This window comes from Kogia breviceps, chromosome 3 (assembly GCF_026419965.1).
Source record: "Kogia breviceps isolate mKogBre1 chromosome 3, mKogBre1 haplotype 1, whole genome shotgun sequence".
NCBI lineage: Eukaryota > Metazoa > Chordata > Mammalia > Artiodactyla > Physeteridae > Kogia > Kogia breviceps.
In genome coordinates, this window is record NC_081312.1 from 170750966 (window position 1) to 170777032 (window position 26067).

The 26067-nt window shown below is 38.2% G+C and overlaps 1 protein-coding gene across 49 annotated transcripts in view; it reads left to right on the forward strand.

The window, feature by feature from the left end:
- PARD3 (par-3 family cell polarity regulator) overlaps nt 1–26067 on the forward strand; it is a 704173-nt gene that overhangs the window by 285906 nt on the left and 392200 nt on the right. For 42 of the 49 annotated variants that reach the window (XM_067030326.1, XM_067030325.1, XM_067030317.1 and 39 more), the window contains exons 4-5: nt 6107–6285; nt 25461–25592. In XM_067030326.1, coding sequence (XP_066886427.1) covers nt 6107–6285; nt 25461–25592 — 311 coding nt within the window. The remainder of the gene's footprint in view (nt 1–6106; nt 6286–25460; nt 25593–26067) is intronic. The other 7 variants (XM_067030330.1, XM_067030327.1, XM_067030360.1 and 4 more) reach the window with 1 other exon arrangement.

A 26067-nucleotide genomic window follows, 5' to 3' on the forward strand; every position in this document is an offset into this window, starting at 1 on the left:
GAGAATTTGAGATCTTGTGATGAGGGTTTATTGCTGTTTTATCCACTCTTCAAAGGAAGGCACACATCAAACAGCTGTCCGGGACCGGGTGGCATTGCGCCCACCCCCTGTGTGCTTCAGTAGCTTAACTATTGAAGATCCTCATCTTTGAATTTTCTTGTTAATATTTCAGAGGCTATACTTTGAAAATATATATATACTAAATAACTCAGAAGACTATGAGGAGAGAAAGTTTTATTATCATGTTTTGAAAGGCATCGATTTTCCTAAAATGGAGGGCGAGGAATTGTAATAATAATGACCAAATTACCTGAAATGAGAAGCTCCCATTATTTCTAATTGCTCTGAAGAACACAAATTACATCAGATTATTAGTAATGCTGAAATAGGCCGTGAGCCCCAGAAATATGGAGCAAATTATAGGCAAAAAGGCTGTATTTGTATTTTATTTCTCCGAGGCCAAGACAAAATTGCATTCTTTCTGCAATATTATGCTTTATCAGTACAGTGAGAGGTGGGGAGCTTGTCACATGAATCAGGCAGTTGTGTTTCGTGCTTCTTTTTGTTGATAAGACCAGACGTTTGGAAGAATCTCTCTCCTTAAAATCAAGTAGGGTTCATCCAAAGACCTCACGCCAGTTGCGGCTACTTCTGCACTGTTACCCACACCTCTGTGTATCTTCATCCTCCTTTGTTGCTTGTAATACTTTCACTTATTTAGAGGCAACTGGTCATTCCTGTTGATACTGTTTTAAATGCTTTTCTATTTTTTTTCTAGTACATCTTCATAAATTGTTTTAAGTTCTGTTAGGATGAGGTTTGGTGGGTGAATACTAACTAGTAGAGAAGTGTATCCCATGCGGAGTCACACCATTTTTAGCATTAAAAGGATCTTCTGTCCCCGTTAGTGCAGCCTCTGGTTTTATAGACGCGGAGACTGAAGTCCAGTGAGGTGAACCAGCACGCCAGGATTATGCGTTCAGGCCAGTGGTTCTTCGTGTGTGTGGTCTCTGGGTCCTTCACATCAATAAGGCCCTGTCAGGGAGACTGTTAGGCAAAACTCTTTTCATGGTGTTCCAGAAACATTTTGTGTTGTTCACTGGGTTGACATGTGCACCAGGGGCGCCCAGACACGATGGGTAAGAGGCAGGCTCCTTGGCACAAAGTGAGATGGTAGCCCCAAATGTATCCTTCGCCCAACACGCCCGCAGTTTAAGGAAAAAAGCCATTGTATCGACTATCGTTGATGAAGCAGCAAAATGATGACTTTTAAAAAATCCTGACCCTTGAGTTACACAATTTAACATTTTGTGTGACAGCATCGACGGTAGTCATAAAGTACTTGTACATACTGAAGAGCAGTGGTTTATTGAGAAAAACTTTCATGTGATAGTTTGAGTTGTAAGCTAAGGTAACCGTTTTTAGTGGAACACTATTTTTGTTGGAAAGAAGGCTGGAAAAACTGTGCTTATTCAGACTTTGGTGTCTGGCAGGGTTTCTAGAAAATGGATGAAGTGAGCCTGTCACTACATGGCAAATGACTGACAATATTTGTTGCCAAAGATAACATTCAAGTTTTCTAGTAGAATTAGATTTTGGAAAAACGTATATCCCACTGTGAGCATGACACCTTCCCAGTACTTAATGATTTTTCTGATGGAATTGGTAATGATATTCACATATGTGATTTTCTGATATAAAGAAATATATCGGGCTTCCCTGGTGGCGCAGTGGTTGAGAGTACGCCCGCTGATGGAAGGGGACACGGGTTCGTGCCCCGGTCCGGGAGCATCCCACGTGCCGCGGAGCGGCTGGGCCCGTGAGCCATGGCCGCTGCGCCTGCGCGTCCGGAGCCTGTGCATTCAGAAGATTGGCAAAACCCAATTAATAATATATTCCAAATAACTAATGTTACAAAATTTGTCACGGGTAAAAGATCCATTCCAGGTGTAAGACAGACAAATGTAACAAAGAATGGGAAGTTTACATTCCATATTGTAGCTAACCTTTGAGAAACTAATTTCTCAAGTTTTGGTGTGGTATCAAAGAAGAAGATTTACAGTTATCTGAAAAGATTACTAACATTTGATTTCCTCTCCCAGCTAAATATTTGTGGAGCTCGTTTTCTCTTCGTATACTAGGTCATATTGCAGCAGGTTGAATGCAGAAGCAGTAGTGAGAACCCAGATGTCTGCTACCAAGCAAAATGTGAAACAGTGCTGCTACCCCACTACATATGCTTTATTTTGTAAAATTGTTTTCATAAAATTCTGTTGTTTGTGTTAACATGTAATAGGTTTATTATTGTTAACTTAAAAATGAATAAATAAATATTAAAAATTTTTTTCATTTTCACTTCTAGTATGGTAAATATCCCTAGCTATAACCCACATAAACAAAAGCTCTTTGGGGTCCTCAGTAATTTTTAGAGTGTGTGAAAGGGTCCTGAGGTCAGAGTTGAGAAATACCGGTGTAGGCGGGTCTCGCTTGGGGCATGCTACATCATCTTATACATCATACTTCCTCTATTGAACCAGTAGAGGTTTTGTTTTTTTCCTTCTCCTGTTTTATCATTTTGGAAATTGGGGCTCCAGTTGTTTCAGTCTGTGTATAGCTGATGTAATAGTTCTTTAACTCTCCCAAATCTAATGATGCTATTAGTTAAAATCAGTGTTTGGTTTCTAGATGTAAGTAATTTTACCGTGGTCTTCTCTTTTACAAAGTCGAGACTGTTTGTATCTGCAAGTAGCTAGAAGTGGAGTTTGTTTTCCAATGAATGGTTGAATAATAGAATTAATTTCATGATTTGGGTAGTGATGGAGCACTGACCCAGGCGCCTCAAGTTCTGGACAGGAAACTGTCCCTGTGTTCCTCCTGTCACCTCTCCAAACCTCCGCTTACTCATCTGTGAAGCAAGTTGCATGTTTCTCCACTGGGACTAACGTTAAAAACGAAAAAAGATTTAGATCCTTTCAAGTCACTGGTTTCTTAATGTTATTTAATCTGTGTGTGTGTGTGTGTGTGTGTGTGTGTGTGTATAAACCGGATGAAAATGGCAATTTTCACACAACCATAAAACCAAGAAGAAATTATAAACCAATAAAAATATAGATTTTCACCATCAGTGTGAGACACTGTGTCTAAATCATAGGCAGTATGGGCGTGGACACGTGGTGTGTTACAGGGTCTTTATATTTGGACCCAGTTTTGCTGCCCGTGTGCATACGCTCTGATACTCTGTTCTAGCAGCTCAACAATTGCAAGAAAACCTTAACTTCAAGATCATCACGATGTCACTTGGCATTCTTTGTTGAGAACACGTTGTTTACTTTTTAAAATGAGTTCTGTTCTTTTCTCATTCGCCTGGTTATCAGATCTAGGACGCCTTCCTGAATTTGACTGTGGCCACCACTGTAACCATGGGGTCTGACACTGCACGGCGGCGGTGGGGGGGTGTACTCAGTTACAGGATGGTGCAAATGAAAGATCCACACTGTCCTTAGATTCATTTCTTTTATTGCCATCACTAAAATGAAAACAGGAAGTGGAATGAATGTGTGAGCAACTCGTATGGTAGGAAGGGCTGCCTAGCAGCACGTCTCCTGGGACATCCTTTACACTGTGGTTGATGTAGATGCTGCCTGGGGGCTGTGCCCCAGGATCTCCCCAGAAGGTGCAACCCAAGGGTCTGCAGTCCTGCTCTAACCCCCCCCACCCCCGGCCTCGAATCCTCTTTCTTTCCCTGCATCTAGAATTTTGAGACTTACAGATACAAAGAGGTAAAGTGCTAATTATTTGTGTCTGTTTCAGACTAACAGATTAACACAGAGATCATGTCCCTTCAGAAGATGATGATCCTAATTATTCGTCTAATCTGAATCATGTCTGCAATGTATTTCTCTTGGGGAAATTTTCAAAAACAAGTTGAGTAAGCTGTTTTATTGTGTCCAAGTGAATTTGGTGAAATGTATAGTCCCTGAATTTATTTGGGGATTGAAATAGACTTTCATGTGGTTATTTTATTATTGTGGGTACTGCTTCTAGTCATTACCTCTGTACCATTTTTAAAGGCCTTTTGTGAACTAATAGTGCTTCTTTTAGAATTAACACACACACACACACACACACACACACACACACACACACACAACTTGAGATATACAGAATTCCTTAACAACTAAGTAATCCGCGACCCTGTAATTGGAAAGCAACAGAGCCCATATCTCAGGAGCATTATTGTAATTTCCCAGAAGTATTTTATTCTTCCTCCTCCCCATGTTATTGCTTTTCTGCTTACATTTTTGATTTTTGAATCTGGGAACAATTTTGTTAATTGGGAGGGAACTTTTTTATGGTGAGAGCATTGTACTATTAACACACATAGTTCCTTAGATGTATATTTTTGTGAACTTGTTTTGCAAGTGACTGTATAGTTCTTTGTTGTGTTTTATTTTTATTTGTTTGGTGCAAATTATAAGCAGCAAGAGCTGCCACAAGTTTTTACACTTTTTACACACTGAAAATTGAAAATTATTCTTCCCCATGATTTTCATGCATGTGTTTCTCTCAGCAAGTTAAGATAACCACCAACAATATTAAATGTTCAGTATATTTTTTTCCTCTGGTAGTGTTAGTCAGGCTCTTTCTTGGTTATCAAATCCTTTATTGGAAGCAAATGTTAAATGCAATATTATTATGATTCATATGCTTCTGTTTTCTCTAGTTGTTTCTAATTTGCTTTAACATATTGGATTGACAACGGTTTAAATATAACCTTCAATGCATGTAAATAGTCTATCTTTAGTTTCATATCCTCAAGGATCTCTGTAGCCACACCACTGAGCAAATGCATCAATATTCCAAAAATGTTTCTCATGGCAAATGATGAGTTTACTCCTTCACCGCTCAAGCTGCTTTGTTAGAGGCTTTTTATAAATATTTAACTTGTATCCTAGTTTTTGAAAACATTGCTCTAAGCGTAATTTCATCTAAAATTTTTGTGTTACGTTTATTACGCTTTTCACTCTGTTGATGTGTGGGGCTTTTGGTTCTGATTCTCAGTGCTACAGACTCATGTGCCTTTATTCTTCTCTCTGGTTTTGTGGTTCTGTTTCTTTTCTGTAACAGTGATCACATCTGCTAGGATGTTCTCAGTGCTGCCATTACAAATTTTAGCCTGGGTTTGTTGTTGATTTTTTTTTTTTTTTTTTTTTTTTTTTTTGCGGTATGCGGGCCTCTCACTGTTGTGGCCTCTCCCGTTGCGGAGCACAGGCTCTGGACGCGCAGGCCTAGCGGCCATGGCTCACGGGCTTAGTTGCTCCGCGGCATGTGGGATCTTCCCGGACCAGGGCACGAACCCGTGTTTCCTGCATCGGCAGGCAGATTCTCAACCACTGCGCCACCAGGGAAGCCCTGTTGTTGATTTTGTTAAGAGTCATTGCAAACACACTCCTCTTTCATTTGAACACAGTTGCTAAAACACTATCTTTTGTGTAATTGTGTATGTGTGTATATGGCAGACACTACCTGCGTATTGGTGTACTACTTCTAAGATTTCCGTTTTCTTAAGGATAACAAACATGTCTGTGCTCTGTACTTTCTGATAATACTTTGTTGAACAAAGGAAATATTTTATTTAACAGATTTCTTTAATAGGCGAGCCAAACCAATATCAGGATGATAGGAACAGCAGTGATGACTCTTGTCACTCTCTATTGAGTGCACACCATGTGTCAGACACTGTCTTATGCACTTTAGCTCATTCAGTCCTCCCGGTACCCGTAGGAGAGAAGTACTGTTTTATTGCTGTTTGTGTAGGAAGGGCCACAGGCAGGGGACAGGGAGGCCACTTGCCCAGAGCCACACAGGTGACCAGGGTGAAGTGCAGATGCCAGCCCGGCCTTCTCACTCCAGATATTGTGTAGGTACCATATTTCTTTTGCAGTGAAGTATTTAAAGGGACTAAGGAAATTTCTATTTAGGAGGCTGACCCACTGTCACCTTAAAGTGTTATTCTGGTCTTTAATCTTTTGATTTAACTACCTTTATCCTAACATGTAGTTTTCAGACATTAGGTTATCTTTAATAACGCTGTTTTGTGTTGTAGATATGCCTCTTCACGTCCGACGAAGCAGTGACCCAGCCTTAATTGGCCTCTCCACGTCTGTCAGTGATAATAACTTCTGCTCTGAAGAACCTTCACGGAAAAACCCCACACGCTGGTCGACAACCGCTGGCTTCCTCAAACAAAACACCGCCGGCAGCCCTGCAGCTTGTGACAGGAAGGTAACTGCTTCTAGTTCGTGTCTTTCTATCAGTGATGGGAGTCAGCCGTGGACCAGGCCTTTGCTTCCACGGCGTCCCTGCTACGTCCTCTGTGACCTTCACACCAAAGTTCAGATAACTTCTTATTTTGTATTGCCCTCGAATTTTCTGATTAAATCCTTGCTATATTTTGTGTATCCATTTATGTATCCATTTTTGGAATGGATAATATGTTCCTATGATGAAAATTGAAACCTTTTAACATGAAGTATGTACACCTAAGGACCCTCTCCTAACTCCTAACTTGTCTGCTGGTCACCCCATGTCTCTTCCTGGGCAGCCACATTATGAGCTTTTTGCATGTCCTTACAGGAAACTTTTGTGCATGTATAAGCCCATATGCATGTTGGCCCCTGAAGTACATTAAAGAAATCACAGCATGTGAACCATTAAGGATGAAAGTGGATGCCTTCCATGGTCATTTGCTCTCTCTACTCAATTGAAACGAAATGGAAGTGTACTGTCTAGTCTTAATAATCTCTTCTTTGACCAAATTTAATTTGTCCATGACCTAATTTATTTAGTCTAAATAAATAAGCTTTATTTTAGTCTATTTAGTCTACCTTTTTTCCAATTTGTGTTAATGCTCCGTGTCATATATTCCTACAGAAGCTGTACCATCCCGTTCTGTCATACCTCTAACCTTTTACCCAATGAGCTTTAAGCCGTGCTTGTCATTTTCACTGCTGAATCTATAAAATAGATTCTCAGCAAACATCTGTTGAATGAATTTATAAACGTTTTTCAGTGCAGCCAGTAACTGAGCACCATACATATCGAGAAGTGTGGAAATATATTAATCACATATTTATTAATAGTAAAAATCAATGTAGTTTGATATTTGCTTGATTTATCCTTTGCATCTATGTCAAAATACCTGTTTTAAATATTTCTTTTATCTTGGTTTCACATTTCAACAAACTCTTCTTTGTACCAGTTCAAGTAAAGGAAAAAAAAAAAAAAAAAAGAAGGGAATATGTAAATTTAAACTGAGAAGAATCTACCAAGAAAATACAATGTACTATAGTCTGATTTTTTTGGATGAGGGGTTTAACTCTTCTGTTAGATCTTATTAGATATGTGATGAGTTTCTTCTCATTGAGATTAGCCTGAAAATTTAGAATGCTTTATCATGCAGTAGACCATTCAAAGAATCTGGTTTCTGAATAGGCCTCGTGACCTTTAATTTGTGCTCAGAATAGACCTGATTTCCATGGATATTCACAAATATATAACAAGTCAAGTTGGTAGTTTAAAAAAATTTATTACTTTTAAAAAAGGTTTTCACTTAGTTGAAGGATAGAGGGTCAGAAGTCACTGAGGTAATCACAGTTTTCTTTCTCACCGATTCAACATCTTGGCTGTATGAGTCAGCTTCAGTTACAGCAAACCGAACCACAGAAGCTGTTTTAAACATAAAAGGACTTAATGTTGAGAATTTCTTTTTCAGAAAATTATTGGAAGGGGTAGAGGGGCAGGCCGTAGGCTGGGCCCCCAGGGCTTTCTGGACAATGCAGTACAGCGTGTCTAGCTGGCCGGGGAGGGGGCAGAGGTGCAGGACCTGGCATCCTGCTGCCTGCATTGGCCCAGTAGATGTTAGCACTGTCTCCCCCTATGCTCACCTTGCCGCCTGTCACCTGTGGGCCTGAACCCAGGAACACCCTAGAAAACGCCCTCATCCCCATGGCTTGCCACTAATAACAGCCCAAGAAAATCCCCTATTTCACAATTATCATGAAAATCTCAGGCTGTTGAATCCAGATGGGCAGAATGCAGTTTGCTCCAGATCTTTATGTCTAGGGGTGTCCGGGAAACGGACTTCAGCCTTCCAGGCTCTGCAGCCCAGGGAAGCTGCCTGGAGAGGATGGAGATGCTTATGGCCAGTTAACCATGTCCACCTCACTGCCATTCTCTTTTATTTTGTTTTATCTTTTGGCCGTGCCTTGTGGCACGTGGGATCTTAGTTCCTCAACCAGAGAGTGAACCTGCGCCCCCTGCGGTGGAAGCGTGGAGTCGTAACCACTGGACCGCCAGGGAAGTCCCTCATTCGTTGTTCTCTTTTAAATAACATGTGTCTATCCTTGTAAAAAATTGGGCAACTAGTAGAATAGAACAAAATTACATTATCCATAATTCCAAACTCATCAACAACCAGTACTAAGATATTAGTGAACATACAGACATACACACACACACACAGTCGGAGTCATTCTTTGTCTATATATTTGCATCCTGATTATTTCTACACTCTTTTCATCTCATAGGGATTTCCCCTGGTGTGAATTTTATTAGAAAATATTTTTAATGAACGCAAAGTATTCCAGGGTAGAGTATACTTTATCATTCTCTTATTGTTGGACATTTATACTACTTTTTTTCACATTATAAGTATCAGCACTGTAAGACAAACTTGAATATAATTCTGTTTTAAAAATGGTTACTTTACCCAACAAGCTTTTTCCCTATTGGGAGTGGTATTTAATGTAGCCAGATGCCTACACTTTCCCATGGCAGAGGCCTTGATTCACACACGTATCTCTAGATGAAATCATATTCACGTACGACACACATAAAAGGTAATGTGTAATGAATTCGTCTTTTGAATTATCTTTGGCTTTACTTTTCGAATACCTATTTACTAAGTTTCCTAGTCTAGATTTTTAAGCTGTTTGTATTTTAGTCTGAGCTGTTTGGTTTTTTTTTTTTTTTTTTTAACAGGTATATGTCTGATAAATGCTGTCTTATTTTCAGTTATAAAATGACTTCCAATGTCTTCAATATTAAGAAAGGATGCTTGGAGGAAAGCATACTTGCTAATCAGTATGAAATTTATTTATTTCTGTTGCATCCATGAGAGTTTACCTATGCTGGGCAATTTCAAGATGTTATAAATTCTTATCAGCATGTAGAGGTTTAGGTTTTCTGTATAAAAACACGGAAATCAATCAGTTAAGCGTTCTCAGTCCTGTGATTCATTGATCTCTAATGGTTAAAATAGGTTGGTGTTCTTGTATAACTCATCTGCATATGTAAGTAGCTTCTATTCTTCCAAGTTAAATAAGCAAAACAGTTTTAGTGTAATGTCACCAATCAGTTAAAATCTCTTTATTTCTGAACGAGGCAGTTCCTTTCTCGTGTGTGAGAACACAGCCACGTTGAAATCTCCCTTGTGGTTCAAAACCACAGATGAGAGGTAGACTCTTCCCAGTTAAAATAGTGATACTGTTTCATCCCACTCTCGAGTTTAGAGGGCAAAGTTCACAGATTTTGATGCTGCTAAGCCAGTTGAGGGCTCTAAGAGACCAAGGGTGTCACGGGCTTCTGGATTTCCTAAACTCTGTCATAATTTTATCCGGCAGTGAGGCATAGCAGGGAAGAGAATCTTGGCTTTTTTTTCTGAGTTCTTTGGAACATTGGCTTATTCCTGTTACCCAGCTCTTTGTGGCTGACTGCCCTTTTCAACTCTTAGAGACCATTTTGCTCACAATTTGTGTGGAAAGTATCTTGCTGGAAGATGTATCTTCATTTGAGATTTTGTGTGTGCATATTAATACTTCATCTTGGGAAAGAGTATTTAAGTCGGTGTGAATTCTCAAGTCGTTCTGCCAACTCTTTAGCCATCCTTACTAGGTCCGTGTCCCTGTGAATGAAGAGGCCACCAAGGATGTGGACAGAGTTTGACTCATTCCACTGTAATGCGGCACTTATCAGAATCAGTCTGCCATGAGGCTTTAGGAATCAGGTCTCTGTTCTGTTTTGTTGGGCAGTGGTTGTAAGCTGTTGTTTCTTCCCGTAAATAATAAGAGGTGTTGTTTTTCTAAGTTATATTGCCCCCCAATTAACATAGGTAGAATTAGCATAAAATCGTATTTTGACTAGTTTCCAAGAGAGATTCTTACCTGATCAGGGTAGGGGAGGAAAGTGGTGAGAGAACATATTGCCTCAGCATCATTACGTTAAAAAAATTTTTTTCCCCATTTCTTAAAGAGATGTTTAAGAACATCTCTGGATGTTTCTGACCCTCTGGGTTTATTATTTCTGTTTGATTTAGTCTCTTGTCACATTTGATATCTTTCCAATACCCCTGACACATGCAAACTCTTGGAAGAGGTACTGTCTTAATTATGTCTTTGTCACCTCTCTTTCCATTACATTCAAAGCAATGTGAGATCTTCCTTCTAACTTGATTTTTACAAATCTTTCTTGTGGTATATTTTGAGTCCCCAAACAGTTTTTTTTCCCCCAATAATAGCATTTCTTGCTCTTTGCATTTTCTAAAGAAATGAAACACATAGAGAAGCAGGTAAGTAATTTGGGGCCTTGATGATGAGGAGTGTTGACATTTGGTGTACGAATTTGAGGACTTCTGTGGAGCATAGTATAGTTCTACACAGATGGTGGCTGTCCTTGGTACCAATGGGGAGTCATCCAATCAGTACAGTTTAATTTCCTGCCTTTTCCCCTAATCTGTGTTATACTGAGAGCATTTTCCTTTGTCTTGTAAATGTCGATACTTTGCATTTGCACAAGGTTCTATTATGTAATGATTTTTTGGAGTTGTTTATTAACTTTATTTGGTGATTTTTCTTGTTGCTTAACATATTTATACTTTAGCCTATTTTTTTTTTTTTTTGCTCTTATAAGTAACCTTTAGAAGTACCCTTCAGAGAATATCCTTATATACCAATTTATGTTCACACCTCTGATTATTTTCTTAGAGTAGATTCCTTAAGTACACTTATTTGACCAAGGAAACAAACATTTTTAAAGCTATTCATAATTGCTTCCCATAAATTCATGAATAATAAAGTGCAGAGTACTTATGATGTATAAAGAGCTCTGTGAGAAGTCCTAGATGGGGTAGGGGATGAGGGGTAGGATGCAGAGCACCAAGAAGCAACTGGTACTGTTTCTGAGTTCCAGAACGTACTGTCTTATTGAATAGTTTAATAGTTCCGTTTGGCTGTGTATCAAAATTACCTGTGGGCTTTTAAAAGATGAAACACACTTATACCAATAGATTCATTTACCCATTTCCGGACGTTTGTGTGTTTTTCTTTAAAGCTTCTCTGTTGATTCCGGGGCACAGTCTTTTTTAAAGAACTTGGGTCCAGCGGGAAGCAGAAGGTATCTTTGTCTATCAAGAGGTGGCAAATAGGAATATAATCGTTGTTTTGATATGTCTTCGTTTGGGGCTAATTTTTCTATCTTAGAATAGAATCTGGAACATTTAGCATATTTGGTTTTGTGACACTTCACTTCTTTTCACACTTAGCTCAAATTTTTAAATGAAAAGCTATTAATTTTTTTTTTTTTAGTTTTGTTTTAAAGTATTACAACACTCCATTGAGATATTGGATCCTATCTTATCAATACAAGACTAGAACAGGAAATACTTTTCTAGATAGAAGCTATGATAGAAGCACTGTTTCTGTTTACTGTTACTCAGTGCATCCCACGTCCCCTCCAGTCTTAGTTCAAGTGCATTTGAATAAGTAAGGTCAGGACACTGGATTCCCAGCATTAGGGTCACCAATCAGGCACAAGAAACCTCCAGAAAATGTCTGCTCCCTGTTTTACTGAGAGCGAGAAAACTTTTGCAGTTGATACACAGACAATATAATAGCAATGACATTTGAATCCTGCTCCACGTGGCTCTTTAAAATAGCTGCTTACTGACTCATTCATTCATTTGTTTGTTCATTCATTGTAAAGTGATATTCTCTCTATATATTGTCTATAACTGAATTACCTTGCTGCACACCTGAAACTAACACAACACTGTAAATCAACTATGCCTCAATTTAAAAAAAATGGATCTCTGCTCTCTTTAGAATTAAAAAAAAAAAAAGGAGAACTTTTCTTTTTATGCAGGACCTTTGTAAAAGCATATAATCTTGATCAAGTAAATTATGTACAGACATTAAAAAATAAGTAAATAAAGTGGTATTCTAAATTCACCTATTTTTTGCTCTCTCATTCTCTTCTCAAACCTTTGGCTTCCTGGTCTGCTTCTTCCCATTTTTTCTTTCTAATGTAGAAGGTGAATCATATTGGTAAATTTTTTATTTTTGAATTAGTCCATTTGACCAGCTGGCTATTAAAAAAAAAGTTGTCTATCTTTTGCTTATTTATGGGCCAACCATAGCTCCCAGCTAGTTACAATAACCATCTAAAACCTCAAAGGATGGGCTAAGAAGTGTTTTAAAACTACATTTCCTTTGCGAGAGCCCTATAGCTGTGTTTAATTTTCTGGGGTATTTGCTTCAAGGGGAACCCAGGTCTTAGGCTATCCTGCTACAACATTTGTACTTCGTATAGAAGGCCTCGAAAACTATAAATTTCACCCTTCTGTTTTGCATATTAAAAGATATTAATTTGAACGCACTGCATTTTTGTTCAGTAAGTGATGGTTCTACTCATTTTTAAAATAGGCTAACCTCTAGTGCCAAGCTGCCCTAGCCTGAGCTGTTAATAATTGAGACTCATCTATTTCTGGGCCACATTTAGGAATATAATCCCCCTTCACATACTTTAAGTATTATAATTTGTGTTCCAAGTTATGAAATCCTAAGGTGCTATTGAGAAAATGTTTAAGCCTGGGTGTGATATTTTTAGAGTTCACAGACCATTCCAGGAATATAAATCCAAAGCAATGTCAGAATCCTTGTTGAGCACCCTCAAAGTTACATATCATACAGAGGGAAATGAAGATGTTATACCCATTTTTCTTGATTTGGGAGAGGAGACCAGGAACTGGCACTGATTAAATTATATTGAACAGCAACAACAAAAAAATTATATTGAACAAAAACTCATGTATTCTTTAGACACTTAAAAATATTTTGGCCTCATTTCATCTTTCTAAGTTGGTGTCTACTTTTAATTTTTAATACTTTAGCTTATAAACATACCTACTTTGGGTCATGAAGTCATGTCCTGTTATTAAAGAGAAGAGCCTAGTGAGGTGCTGAGACTGAGGTACCTGGTGTTTGCTTTCCAGCTGCTGGGGCAGCTGTGTTTTAATTTTCATGTGTTCTAGGTGCCATCATGTGCTGGACCACCTTTGGGGCAGTGTTTTTTACAGGGTGGGGATAAAAATGGTTTCCATCTTTCCCATCTCCAAACTGTACTGTTTCTGAGGTTTTGGTATTTTCATGTAATGATAGCCAAGTTGATCTGAGTACTTCTTGCTGGCTGTGTTATATCTCATTTAATCACCTTCTGAAGTGTAAGTAGTGTGGCCGTTCCCAGTTTATTGATGAGGAGGTAGAGCCTGAGAGAGTTTAAATAATTCACCTAAGAATTAAACCAACTGCTGAAAGATACGGTTGTGTTATGAATCTCAATTGTCCTGTTTCATATTCTGTGCTCTTAAGTATGCTACCCACTTTCCAACATACTTACAGACTCTATATATTGCCCAGTGTTCATTTAGTTGAATATTTTAAACTGTAAAATATTTCATAACAACCTTCTCATTTCTATCACCTCTAAAACCTTCTGTTAAGCAATTAAAATAGGAATATAAGAATAACCAGCATTTATTATTAAAACGAAAATAATTTTTAAAACCTCACCAAGTCATATTATATCTTCACATCTTAGTCTTGAGTGAAAATATGCTAGCGTCATTAATATCACTACTAATAATCTGATTTTGTTAACTGATCTCCACTTCTTTCCCCCTTTTGGGGGGAGCTTTTGTCTTTTGTTTTTTTCCAATCCTTGTGATTGATATTTTTATCATTGTTATTGCGAAATTATATACTCAGCCCTCTTCCTGATATTTTATGTGTGTTGTTCAAAATAGCTTAACAACAGCAAAGTAAATAATGATATAATTGGATTTTATTCGAAAGACCAGAATAAATATCCACGAGACTACGGTGATACTAATAAATGATTGAATAAAAAATAAAATGGGGAAAAGGTCCAAATTTCCTCGCAGGAGAATTCCAAATAATATATGTTATACTTCCCCCTCCAGAAGGTGGAGCTTAATTCCTCTTCTCTCTCGAGGACTGGCTGCCCTTAGTAATTTGTTTCCAAAGAATAGAGGATGGAATGAGAAAAACATTAACTCTATAGTGGGGAACTGTGGTGAACTGACCTGAACCCAGTGGTCAAGGTTAGTATCACTAGCGATAATTCATGGTGATGGCATGAGCCCCTGATGTAGTGTAATGAGATGGGACCTCAGTGGAATTTTCCCCAAAACTCTTGATTCCAATTTAATCATGAGGAACCTTCAGACAAACCGAAATTGAGGGACGTTCTACACAGTACCTGACCACCATCCTTAAAGAATGTCATGGTCGCAAAATACCAGGGAAGACTGAGAAACAGTCTCAGATCGGAGGAGTCTGAGGAGACACGATAAGTAAATGCAGTGTGGGATCCTGCCGTGAAACAGAAAAAACTGATGACTTGCAAATAAGTCTGTAGTTCGGTTAACAGTGTCGTACCGATGTTAATGTCTTCATTTTGACAGATAAACCAAAGTTATGGAAGATGTCAGCATTGGAGGAGGTTGGGTAAAGAGTATGCAGGAGCTCTCTGTACCATCTTTTCTGTAAATCTAACCTTCTTCCAAAACAAGAAGGTACAATGTAGGTTGTACCACCCACATTTTGTGCCGAGAACCAGATGGCAGTTAATGCACCAATAATGAGAATTATGGAGCGAGGAGGGTTCAGCCACTGGGCTCCATGAGCCTCCTGACACACCTGTTTGTTCCCTGAAATATGTTTTTTGCTTTGAAAATGAGTTCTGTTAAAAGTTCTTCAACTGATTTTGTTAAATATTGGTTTAAGGTTGGCCCCCTTTCCTGCTACAAGCCTGAGTTTGAGAAATGCGTCAGTTTCAGACACTCTGCATCTTCAGGACTGGGGGCTCCCACTTTGTCTTCAGTTTTTATTCTGACAACCTCCTGCACCAGCTGTTTCTTTTTCACTTTATTCAGATTGTTAAGATTTTTTTTAAGGTGTGTGTGGGGGCTCAACAGCAATCACTCAGAAATTTCCCAGAATCACATTTTCTAAAATTATTCAGTTATAATTTGCGGACCAAAGTAGTTTCCTTGAAAATTAATATTCTCAGAGAACATGCTTTTTCTGCTGATGGGGTTTGGAGAGAAGGACTTAATTCTTTAGAAGTCTGAGCCATTAATTTCTTTATTCTAAATGCTTCTCTTGTGGAGGTAGAGCCTCACAGATAACTTCTTTTGGTTTTGGGGTTATAACCCAATTATATCATTATTGACTTTGCTGTTGTTAAGCTGTTTAGAGCAATGCAGGCAAAAAGAAGAGGGCTGAATATATTATTTCTCAATAACAGTAACAACAATAATATCAATGACAAGGATTAGAGAAAACAAAGACAAAAGTTTCCCCCCCAAAAGGGAAAGAAATGGAGATCAATTAACAAAGTCCGATTTTTAGTAGTGATATTAATGAAGCTAGCATAGTTTTACTCAAGCCTAAGATGTTGAGATATAATATAGACTTGGTGAAGTTTTAAAAATGATGCCAGTTTTAATAATTAATAAACTTTATTACTTACTGCTGATTAGTCCTGACTATTCTTAGATTCCTATTTTAATTGCTTAACGGAAAGTTTTAGAGGAGATAAAAATGATCTTCTACATTTTTGAAAAATGTAACTGTGGAAAAGGTTTACCTACGGAGGCCATTTCCCAATTAAGGGGAAAACTTTACAGTAACTAAATTGTAGATGGTACCCGAGAACTTTTCACAGGAATGACTCAATTCTGCTGTTCCACCCAGTCCATTGAAGTTATGATTGTAAACGGAAAAAATGTAAGGGGCTGCTAATATTTACATTGCCACATTAATTATATATGGTGCCAATTGTAGTAATTTCTTTGGATATATATTGCTTTAAGACTAAGGTAAAACTGTTTTCAAATTTTAGCAATTTCTTTGAAAAAAAAATATATATAGCTTTAAAATTAAGGTAAAATCTTTAGATAGGTAAGCATAGAAGACTCATCTTGCACATTTGGATAAGATGTAAGATGGCAGATCTTTTGGAATCAGGCGACTAAGTTACTCTCTCTCCCTCACCTCCTCGCATCCTCCCTCTCTTGTGCAGTTCGCTCCTGATGCCAAATGCGATCATTATTTACAATTTTAGTTTTGAGATATGAACATTTGGAGTTATGTGTCTTCGAAAGAAAATGAAATGGAGATGGGTATTTTGTACCTTCAAAATAAGAAGCGTGTAGCACGTTCTAAAATATTGGAAAATTGTTTCAGATTCCATTTTGTTTTGCGGAGTCAAGCAAGTGCTGCCCACATCCTTTATGGTTGTTGTGGAAAATGAGCCAAGCTCCTCAGTGGGATCTGACTCGCAGCCTTTGTAGCCTGTGTTTTTCTCCTACACTTGCCCTCGGTGGAAGGAGTAAGGTCAGACGTGGTGGTCCCGACCTTGCTGACTGTGGGGTGCAGGTGGCTGTAGAACAACTAAGTGACCATGGTGGTTTTCGTGAAATTCTGTGAAAGAAATAAAATGGGAGCTGCTGTTTTTGCTGCTTCTCTTTTAGCTCTTTTCCTTGGTGCCTCAGAATACAGATGGAGATAACGTCTTTGTAACTTGAAAAAAGATTACACTTCCTCCCCATCTACCTTCTCCTCACCCCTTATGCATGTTTTCATAAGATAAAGGAGATAATCCCAGTTATATCAGACAAGAGATCATTGTATTTAAATCAGTTTTATAAATTTATTTATTTATTTGTTTTTTATATTTGGCTGTGTCGGGTCTTCGTTGCTGCGCGCGGGCTTTCTCTAGTTGCGGCAAGCGGGGGCTACTATTCATTGCAGTGCTCGGGCTTCTTATTGCAGTGGCTTCTCGTTGCGGAGCACGGGCTCTAGGCGCGCGGGCTTCAGTAGTTGCAGCATGCAGGCTCAGTAGTTGTGGCTCACAGGCTCTAGAGTGCAGGCTTAGTAGTTGTGGTGCTTGGGCTTAGTTGCTCCGTGGCATGTGGGATCTTCCCGGACCAGGGCTCGAACCCGTGTCCCCTGCATTGGCAGGAGGATTCTTAACCACTGCACCACCAGAGAAGTCCCGAAAACAATTTTAAAACAAACATTTTACGCTTGATTATTCCTAAGACTATGTAGTATTTATCAATGAACCAACCATCTCTAACATAAATAGAAGTTGTGATTCAAGATTGTGTAATGGCCTTGCCCTAGTTGACAAGCAAGAACTTGGGAGATGCTTTCCCGTGGGAGGGGGTCATTATATAGGAATGGCTGGATATCAGAAGTTATACCCAGGTAAACTGCTCTTCCTGCTTAGATGGAGAATGAGAACTTGGAAATGTCCTCACTCAGAAATTGGGCATTGAAGTGGGGAGATATAACTGTGGAATCTGGTTAGTCATCCTAATCGCCATAGAGCATTTGTCGTAACTTCTCTGAGTCCCTGTTTCTTTTTTTAGACAGTGAGAGGTTCAGCTGGATGTTCTCTAGCTTTTTCCTTCCAGCTTTAAAAATTCTGTATCTAAAGTTTCTCATGGCATTCTGAGCTATTGAGGTGGGTCAGGAACAACTGGGGAAATTGGTTCCAATAAGGAGCCCGAATGAGGCTCAGTTTTGCTGATCTTTTTCTTCTTGGATTTCCTGGTCTGCTCCACTAGTAGGTCTGGTAGCTTCAGAGACCTTTGTGCTCTGATGGTCACCTCTGGAAACACCATGGCCTTCATAAGTTGGTGTACCTCCATGTGAGATTTGACCAACCCCTTTTATGCCAGATCCTTTGTGTTATAGCCTGATGCATATCTGTTCCAGGGGTTATTTTTCTTACCTGACATCAAGACTGTTAACAAGGTCAGTTGTAAGTTGTGAGATAAACCTATAATATCAAGCTTCTGGTTTTGTGAACATATCAACCTGAAGCATTTGCTGTGCAACAGGAAACTTATTTACAAAATTAATTTTAGTTCTCAAATGTGTTCTTCCATATTGGAGAGTTCCAACATATTTTTTTTTTTGGTGTATTTAACATTTTTGAGTGTCCCACTGATCTAAATGTAATTTTATGATCTAGAAGCTATTGAGCATGTATTTATGATACATGCTGGAAAAGACATGAGTTATAGTTCAGAATTTTTAAGGCCAGATTGAGTTTTGAGAACTGTGTATGGTACCTTTAACATTTCAAAGGAAAAAGAAAACTAATAAAATTTGATGTGCATTCTAGGAGATTTTACTTCATACATTAATAAAAAAATTTGCTTGGCTAATTAATATTTTTCAACTTTTTTTTTTTTTTTACTAATTTCTGTTCAAAACATAAACTTGGTTTACAAAGAAAATTAAAATAATTAAAAATAAAATATTTATTACTTATGAAATTTGATCTAAAGAGGTGATGTGGTAAATGTTTTGGCATTCAAAATCTTTGGACTTTGACCCTTTTGTTTTTTAATTTTAAACAACTTACAGTGTCAGTGTAATCAGTGTCTCTTGTTGCAAATTCTACCACATTTTATTAGACTATATATCTATCATTTATATTTATATATAAATAAATGATAGATATATAGTCTACTATTAGACAGAATTTTGTTTTGACCACAAATCTATGAATGTTCGAATCCTCTTTGTCCTGTCATAGTTCTGCTCGGAAGTAGGAACAAATTTTATTTTATTTTTTATACAGCAGGTTCTTATTAGTTATCTATTTTATACACGTTAGGGTATACCCGTCAGTCCCAGCTTCCCAATTCATCCCACCCCCCCTGCCACTTTCCCCTTGGTGTCCGTATGTTTGTAGGAACAAATTTTAAACACACATTATTTTCTTTATCTCCTCCACCCCTCTCATTAATAATGATTAAGAATGTGGAAGAAGGCAATTATCAAAAACGAAAGTAAGATGTATACATACAGGTACCAGTACTTATGCTCATTTAGGGACAGGAATTACCACTAATATGGAAACGATTGTTTGACCTCTGATCAACGACATTAGGCATTGCATGCAGGATATTGGTCACCATGTATTTCGAATAATGCTTTTTAGTTCATTACACTTGAAAATAGCCATGTGCCTAAGATAAGTGATGATAATTACTGTGTTTGGAATAAAATCCTGTGTTTCCTTACTTTGAGAAATGCCTTAATAGGTAGGCAGTTGGTTTAAACTGATAGGGACTGCCATACTTTCTGACTTCATTTACAAGTTGGCTGTTGAACCTGTGTGTGTGCGAATTTATTTATCTCCTCCCTCCCCCCAATTCTTATTTATATCTAGAGGGTGGTTTGAAGGTCAGAAAAGTACATTGACAACAATCCTGTTTACAGACCATTTTATGGCTGTTATCTTTAAGCTTTAGCCTTGGCATTGCTTCCAAGGTCATACTCTGGTATAGCTGTCAGGAGGCACAAAAGACAAACTCTGGCGCAGGAGCAGGAATGGGGCTCCCACACTGAATTGACAATATGACTACTGAAGATTTTAGCAAGCTTCCTGCAATTAAAAAATTGTCCTAAGCCGTAATTACTCATTTCACTTCAGCCTCATAATTTCAGGTTAGACATTCTGAAAATGGTTTCCTTTGTTATTTTTTGTCTGTCTTTTCTCGTGGAAATGATAAAGCGGAAGATTGAATTCTCTTTGACCACAGTTGCAGAGTTGAAAAATATTGTAAATTTAAAACCTTAAAACCACATAGGAATATTCGAAACCATAGGATGCACAGAGAGTGCAAAAATGAAATCTATATGCATTGGGTGTTTGGTGTTTCAAAATATGGCACAGTTCCTAGTGATTTTTAAAAAGATGTTTGGAATTTTTACATTGAGATAAAGTGGAAATATAGTTGGGTTTCCTCTCGTAACACAAAAATATCCATTACTTCTGTGATGTTTACGAAATATTCCTGTATTTCTGCAGTAGGGATGTAGGTTTGCCAGGAAATCTGACCATCAGCTAAATAGCTATTTCTGAGAGATAAAACCTTGGAGCTGCAGCTTAATATGCCAGGAATAAGCCCCTGTCCCAAGGCATTGGGTGGGTTCTGTGTTATTTCTTTTTATTGGCTCAGGGAGGGGGCAGAAAGGACAGTCACTTTCCTTTCCCTGGAAGGGATTTACTCCATGACCAAGCTATTGCTACTCGGGAGCCGCAAATTAATATGCATTTCTCAGACTGGGTCGCTTTTTGACACCTGATGATATGGTAGTACATTTAGAGGATAAGGAAAATGCCTGCTCACAGCAGCAACATCTGGTTTTTTTTTTTTTTCTGGCAAGAGGGAAAGTTTTCCACCCAGTGCAAAAGCTTGAGTGGATGTTTGGGCCAGTCTCTTAAGTGGAGGATTCAAGTTGTAATTTTTAAAAAAGGAGCGTAATTCATTATGGTATTTTTCTTATATAATCTTTTAGATGTAAAGTAGTGGCTTTAATGATTTTTTTATTGTTAGCAAATTCAGTAATTTTTAGGATTTTCTATATGGGTCCTACTGCTAGATTTTTATAAGTCTAAAGAAAAAGATTTCTTTCTTTCTTTTTAAAGTTTGCCAATATACAGAATGGAGACATTAATTTGATCATAGAATAAAATAGATTTAAAACCCCATTCTCCAATTTATTGTAAATTCAACTCTAACTTGTGAAAATATCAATGATGAAAAAATTTGTTGGTTTATTTTTTTCTTCAGGTTATGAAGTGGTTTTGCATATACATTTAGCAAATATTTTGACTTTTTTGTAGTTGACTATAGTTTGGTCCATGAAAAATGTAGTCTTGCATAGACATAGTCAAAAGTACCATAATTTAAAAATCATTTATACTGGAAAAAGTATTTTCAAATTGAAAATAGAATGCATTGTATCCATTTCAGTTGAAAACAGTGACTATCCATGTATATATTGTAGAAAATACAATGTAAGTAGAAAATACATTGTCTGTTACGAGGTTTATGGATGTGCTAACATCACAGATACTAATCACAGCTTTATAGGACTATACTCTGTGTGTGCACTTGATCCAAACTTCAGACAGGATTTTGAGGACAAACAGTGCTGAAATCCTAGTAGCACCTGCATGGTGCTGTTGACAAAAATAACAGATATGTTGCATAATGATTAGTAGTATATTTTAGAAATTCTTCACTTACCTGGTGATGACTAAGGTGACTGTAACTGGACTTTTCATACATAATAAATCAATTAATATATGCATTTATTATTGACTTTACCATATCAACATTGAATTAGAATTTTTTTTTTGTTATGGGGGTATGTTTTATTTTTCTTACCAATTAAATTACTCAATGTTGATTCTACGAATATAAAATTGTAGAATTTTTCAGATGGAGTTCAAAAGGACAGATCTTTTGATTTTTTTTTTTTTTAGCCCTATCTGCCTTAATATGATTACTTTGTGGTGGCCTGCTGCATGAATTACATGTCATAATTGGCATAGAGAAATGCCACACTACTTTTTAGATGCAATTGGACATAATCACCTTTTTCCACAGACACTGTATACTGTAGGTGTGACATTAGATTGAAATAGGCATCTAACAGTGGTATACATCTTTCAGTATAAATTTAAAAGTACAGGCATTGTATGTCAGTGAAAGTACATTTCCACTTGTCGTGGTACCTGATTAAAGCATTTCCTTATTGATTTGATTTTTAAAACAACGGATAGAAATGTTCCTTTAAAATTCTGGGATTTTGAAACCTTGTGAAAGTAGGAAACGTAGTAAGTATTCCAGAAAAAGCCGTCCACGTAGGTGCAGGCCACCGAGCTAAGTGCTAGAGTTTAAAGGTGACTGGTGATCTTCTGCCTAGGTGTCACTGTGATCATGGAAATAGCAATCTTAAAAATTAACTAAATTATAAGTTAGAACTATAATTAGGAGTAAAATCGGAATTTAGTAGTTCAGAAAGCACGACATGATCAGTTCTGTTGAGAGTCAGGAGATTCTTCTTAGAGAAGGCAGCTTGGGAACTGGGCCTTGAAGAGCGGTGAGTATTTTCACAGAAGAAATGTTGCTGGGAGTCTGGGCTCAGGAAAATCCTGACGGAGGTGAGGAGGCCTGTGACACCACGGGTCCCCGGGTCTGCCTCATGCTTGTTCCAGGTGTGACGTGACCTAACGGGCATTTTAGAAGAATCCTCTGTGGAACGTTGTTGGAGAGGAGAAGGTTTGAGCCAGCCTCCAACTAGAAGGCTGCTGTAATGGTTCAGAAGAGAGGCACGTCGATCCTGCACTAGGGTGATGGCCAAAGGGTAAGATCTTGGCCATGAGCTTTGGATTAACGAGACTGTGGAGATTAGGTACGTACCTTTGGGACATCCTGTTCGAAATTTAGATCATGAATTCAGAAGAGCAGTTTAGTGTTGGTGACTTGTGCATAGAAGTTGTCGGGGAGGAGGTTTTGCACTTGTACCTTTTTGAGCTTGTTCAGGGAGACGGTAGTGAGTGGTCCATAGTAAGAGCCTGCAGGGGCCATTTAACGGAAGACGAAGAATGATGGAGATTCAAAAGGAAGTACCGGCAGCTCTTTGGATTCTAGACATCAGGAAAAGAGAGTTTTGTGGCATCTGGTCCCTTTACTTTAAAGATATATATTTCCCTTTGCAAGTGGTATTTTGTCACTATGCATACATCCGGTTCATTATCAACTTTTCACCTAATGGTTTTAGCATCCACTGATTATCTTTGCCTGAATGAATGATTTCATTAGGAGTTGAAAACGGTGATTTTTCTAATACTATTAATTGTTCTACTTCCATACCTCGGCATTTTCCCGAAAAGACGAGCTTTCCCCCATTGGCTGGCACTATTGGTTTCTCTGAAATACAGTTCCTACTGAAAAGGCACGATAGAATTTTAACGCTTTCTGTTTGATTATTCATTTTCAAAGTAAAGAGTTGGTATAATAATCACCTCTAATGGTGGGAAAAGAATAGAAAAACCAGGTCCCTAGCCAATGGTAGGATCCTGCACGATCCTTGACGTAAAAATTGTGCTTGTGTTTCTCCACACTTCCAACCCTTTCTCTCTCCGTAGACGTTTAAGGTTCTGTCATTAATAAGTTTATCTGTCCCTTATGATTTATTTGAATTTCTGGTCAGTAAGTTTAAGGACAGCCATATGAAACAGATAGTTTCGCTTTGTTCTGAAGTTACTATGCTCAAATTTTAAGGAAGGGCTCTTAGTATTTTGAGATACAGTGAACTTTAGTTTCTTCATTTGCTTCATTCTTTTCTTTTGACTTTGTCTATGTCCTCTGCTTATTTTACCATTTCCACATTCCTATAAGCAAGGTCAGTACCTCATCCCCGGGTGCAGCGCAGCAGCCTAATCTTACCAGCCTCTTCCTTTTACTTGTGGTTATGCCCCATCACAGCTTTCTTTCTTCTTCTTCTTTTTTTAAATAACTTTATTTATTTTATTTATTTTTGGCTGTGTTGGGTCTTCGTTGCTGCACGCGGGCTTTCTCTAGTTGTGGCGAGCAGGGGCTGCTCTTTGTTGCGGTGCGGTGGCTTCTCTTTTTGCGGGGCGTGGGCTCTAGGTGCGCGGGCCTCAGTAGTTGTGGCACGTGGACTCAGTAGTTGTGGCTTGCAGGCTCTAGAGCACAGGCTCAGTAGTTGTGGCACATGGGCTTAGTTGCTTCGCGACGTGTGGGATCTTCCCGAACCAGGGCTCGAACCCGTGTCCCCTGCATTGGCACATGGATTCTTAACCACTGTGCCACCAGAGAAGCCCCTATCACAGCTTTCTTGAGCCATAGTGACCAAAAAGGTACAGAGTTTTACTAGTAAAAAGTACTTGCTGCTAATGGTTAATTCCCCTATCGAGTTTTTAAAGTTTATTTTCTGTAGTTTGATTTTTAAAAAATTACAAAGTTTCATGCCAAAACTATACTGGTAAATCTTTATAGGTTAAAAAGTTTCTTTTTCATATGTCACAGCGTTGGCATAGGTCCAGGACAATCAGTTCATTTTAAAGTTTTATTCTCTGATGAAATAGAAAACAGTATCCTGGTCTATTGCTAAGGTCTATACAATGCAAATCTATTATATTACACTTTTTCGTTTCTGTGTGTGTGCTGACTGCTCATGTGGTTTAAGTAATAAAGAATAAGGATCAATCATGTATATGATGATATTTACAACCACGCTACCCTTAGCAAAGTTTTTAAGGAAAATATTTGGGTACTTAAAGTGGGGCACTGATGTAAGTGGGTTAAAGTGAGGTTAACATTTTAAATTTATTCTTGTAGGAGATACTTGGATTTAGTTATTGAACTAAAATGTTCAACTTTCCTACCTTATCCTAGCCTTCTCATTTCTTTGCAGAACATTGAAATTAAGTTTTGCAGCTCTTAAGCCAAAGCAAGTTGTTATACATTATTATTTGAAAGAGATACCTTGGTTGCTCTGGGGTGTATTAAATAAATATTTATCAGTTGACTAGGTTTTTATGTAAAGACATCACTCGTCATAAGCATGTCGGGGTGAACAACTATGTGTCTATTGTGTACCATGTATTGGGATAGACTAATTTTTTTCTCTACTTGATGTTTGAATTAATGTTTACAACTAGCCTGTGAAGGAGGCAACAGAAGAACCCAGAGTCTTCAATCTCTTGCCCAAAGTCACAAAACTGTGAGGATCTAAATAAAGAGCAAATTCATTCGTCTTCCCTGTTTTAAACATTTTTGGTGAATTATAGAAAATATCTCACAATATTATTCTAAGAATGGAAGGAAGAAGAAAAGAGAAAATGCCGTGATTGAGTGATGATAAAAGTCTGGTATAGAAGTATTTTCCATTTTCTGGTACATGTACTTGGCTTGGGGAGGTTGATTCGAGAGGAGGGCAGGGTGTGTTCTTCTGTCTATAGTGAGCCTGCATGTGTGGCCACAGCCCTCAGACTCCCTTATCCCAGGCAGGCAGGTGACTGCATTTCTGAGGTCTAACCTGGAGGAAATGTCCTCAGTCAGCTTTTTGGTATAGACTTGGGGAAAAACATTTTAAATATGTAGAATCATTTTTCTGCTACTTTTGAAAAACCAGGTGCATCATTAATTTGCAAGATCTGGTTTTTTACAAGACACCTTTTTGTTTCTTTTCGAATAGAAAGATGAAAACTACAGAAGCCTCCCACGGGACACTAGTAACTGGTCTAACCAATTTCAGAGAGACAATGCTCGCTCATCTCTGAGTGCTAGTCACCCAATGGTGGACAAGTGGCTGGAGAAGCAAGAACAGGTAACATAAACGAATCCTTCTACATGCGTCGGTGGTGTAACTTCCTAGCCCATCCCCCAGACGTTTCCCTCCATCACAGTGATGACTGGAGATAAGTGATTCTGCCCAACTGTAGTTAAGGACCAGGCTCTGTATCAGAGTGTGTGTAACATATATAGAGAATATTTCGGTGGTGGTTCCTGATCAAAGATTTCTCATAAGCAGGTGCTGTAGATTCTCAAGTATCACCACCGTAGAGCTTGTTAGGCTGTGAGGCACAGATACTTGGTGTGAAGAATACTGTTGATAGGTAGACTTTCAAGACCACCCATGGGCTCCCCTCTCGACTGAGAGGCAATTAAGTCCAAGGATCTGAAGAGGCAAAATAAATTTTCTGTTATCCCTGACTTCACTTTATGGGAAAAATATAAGCTGTAGTGTTGTTTCAGCATTTAGACTGTCTTGTCAGGTCTGGGGGCTTGTCCTTTCATAAATG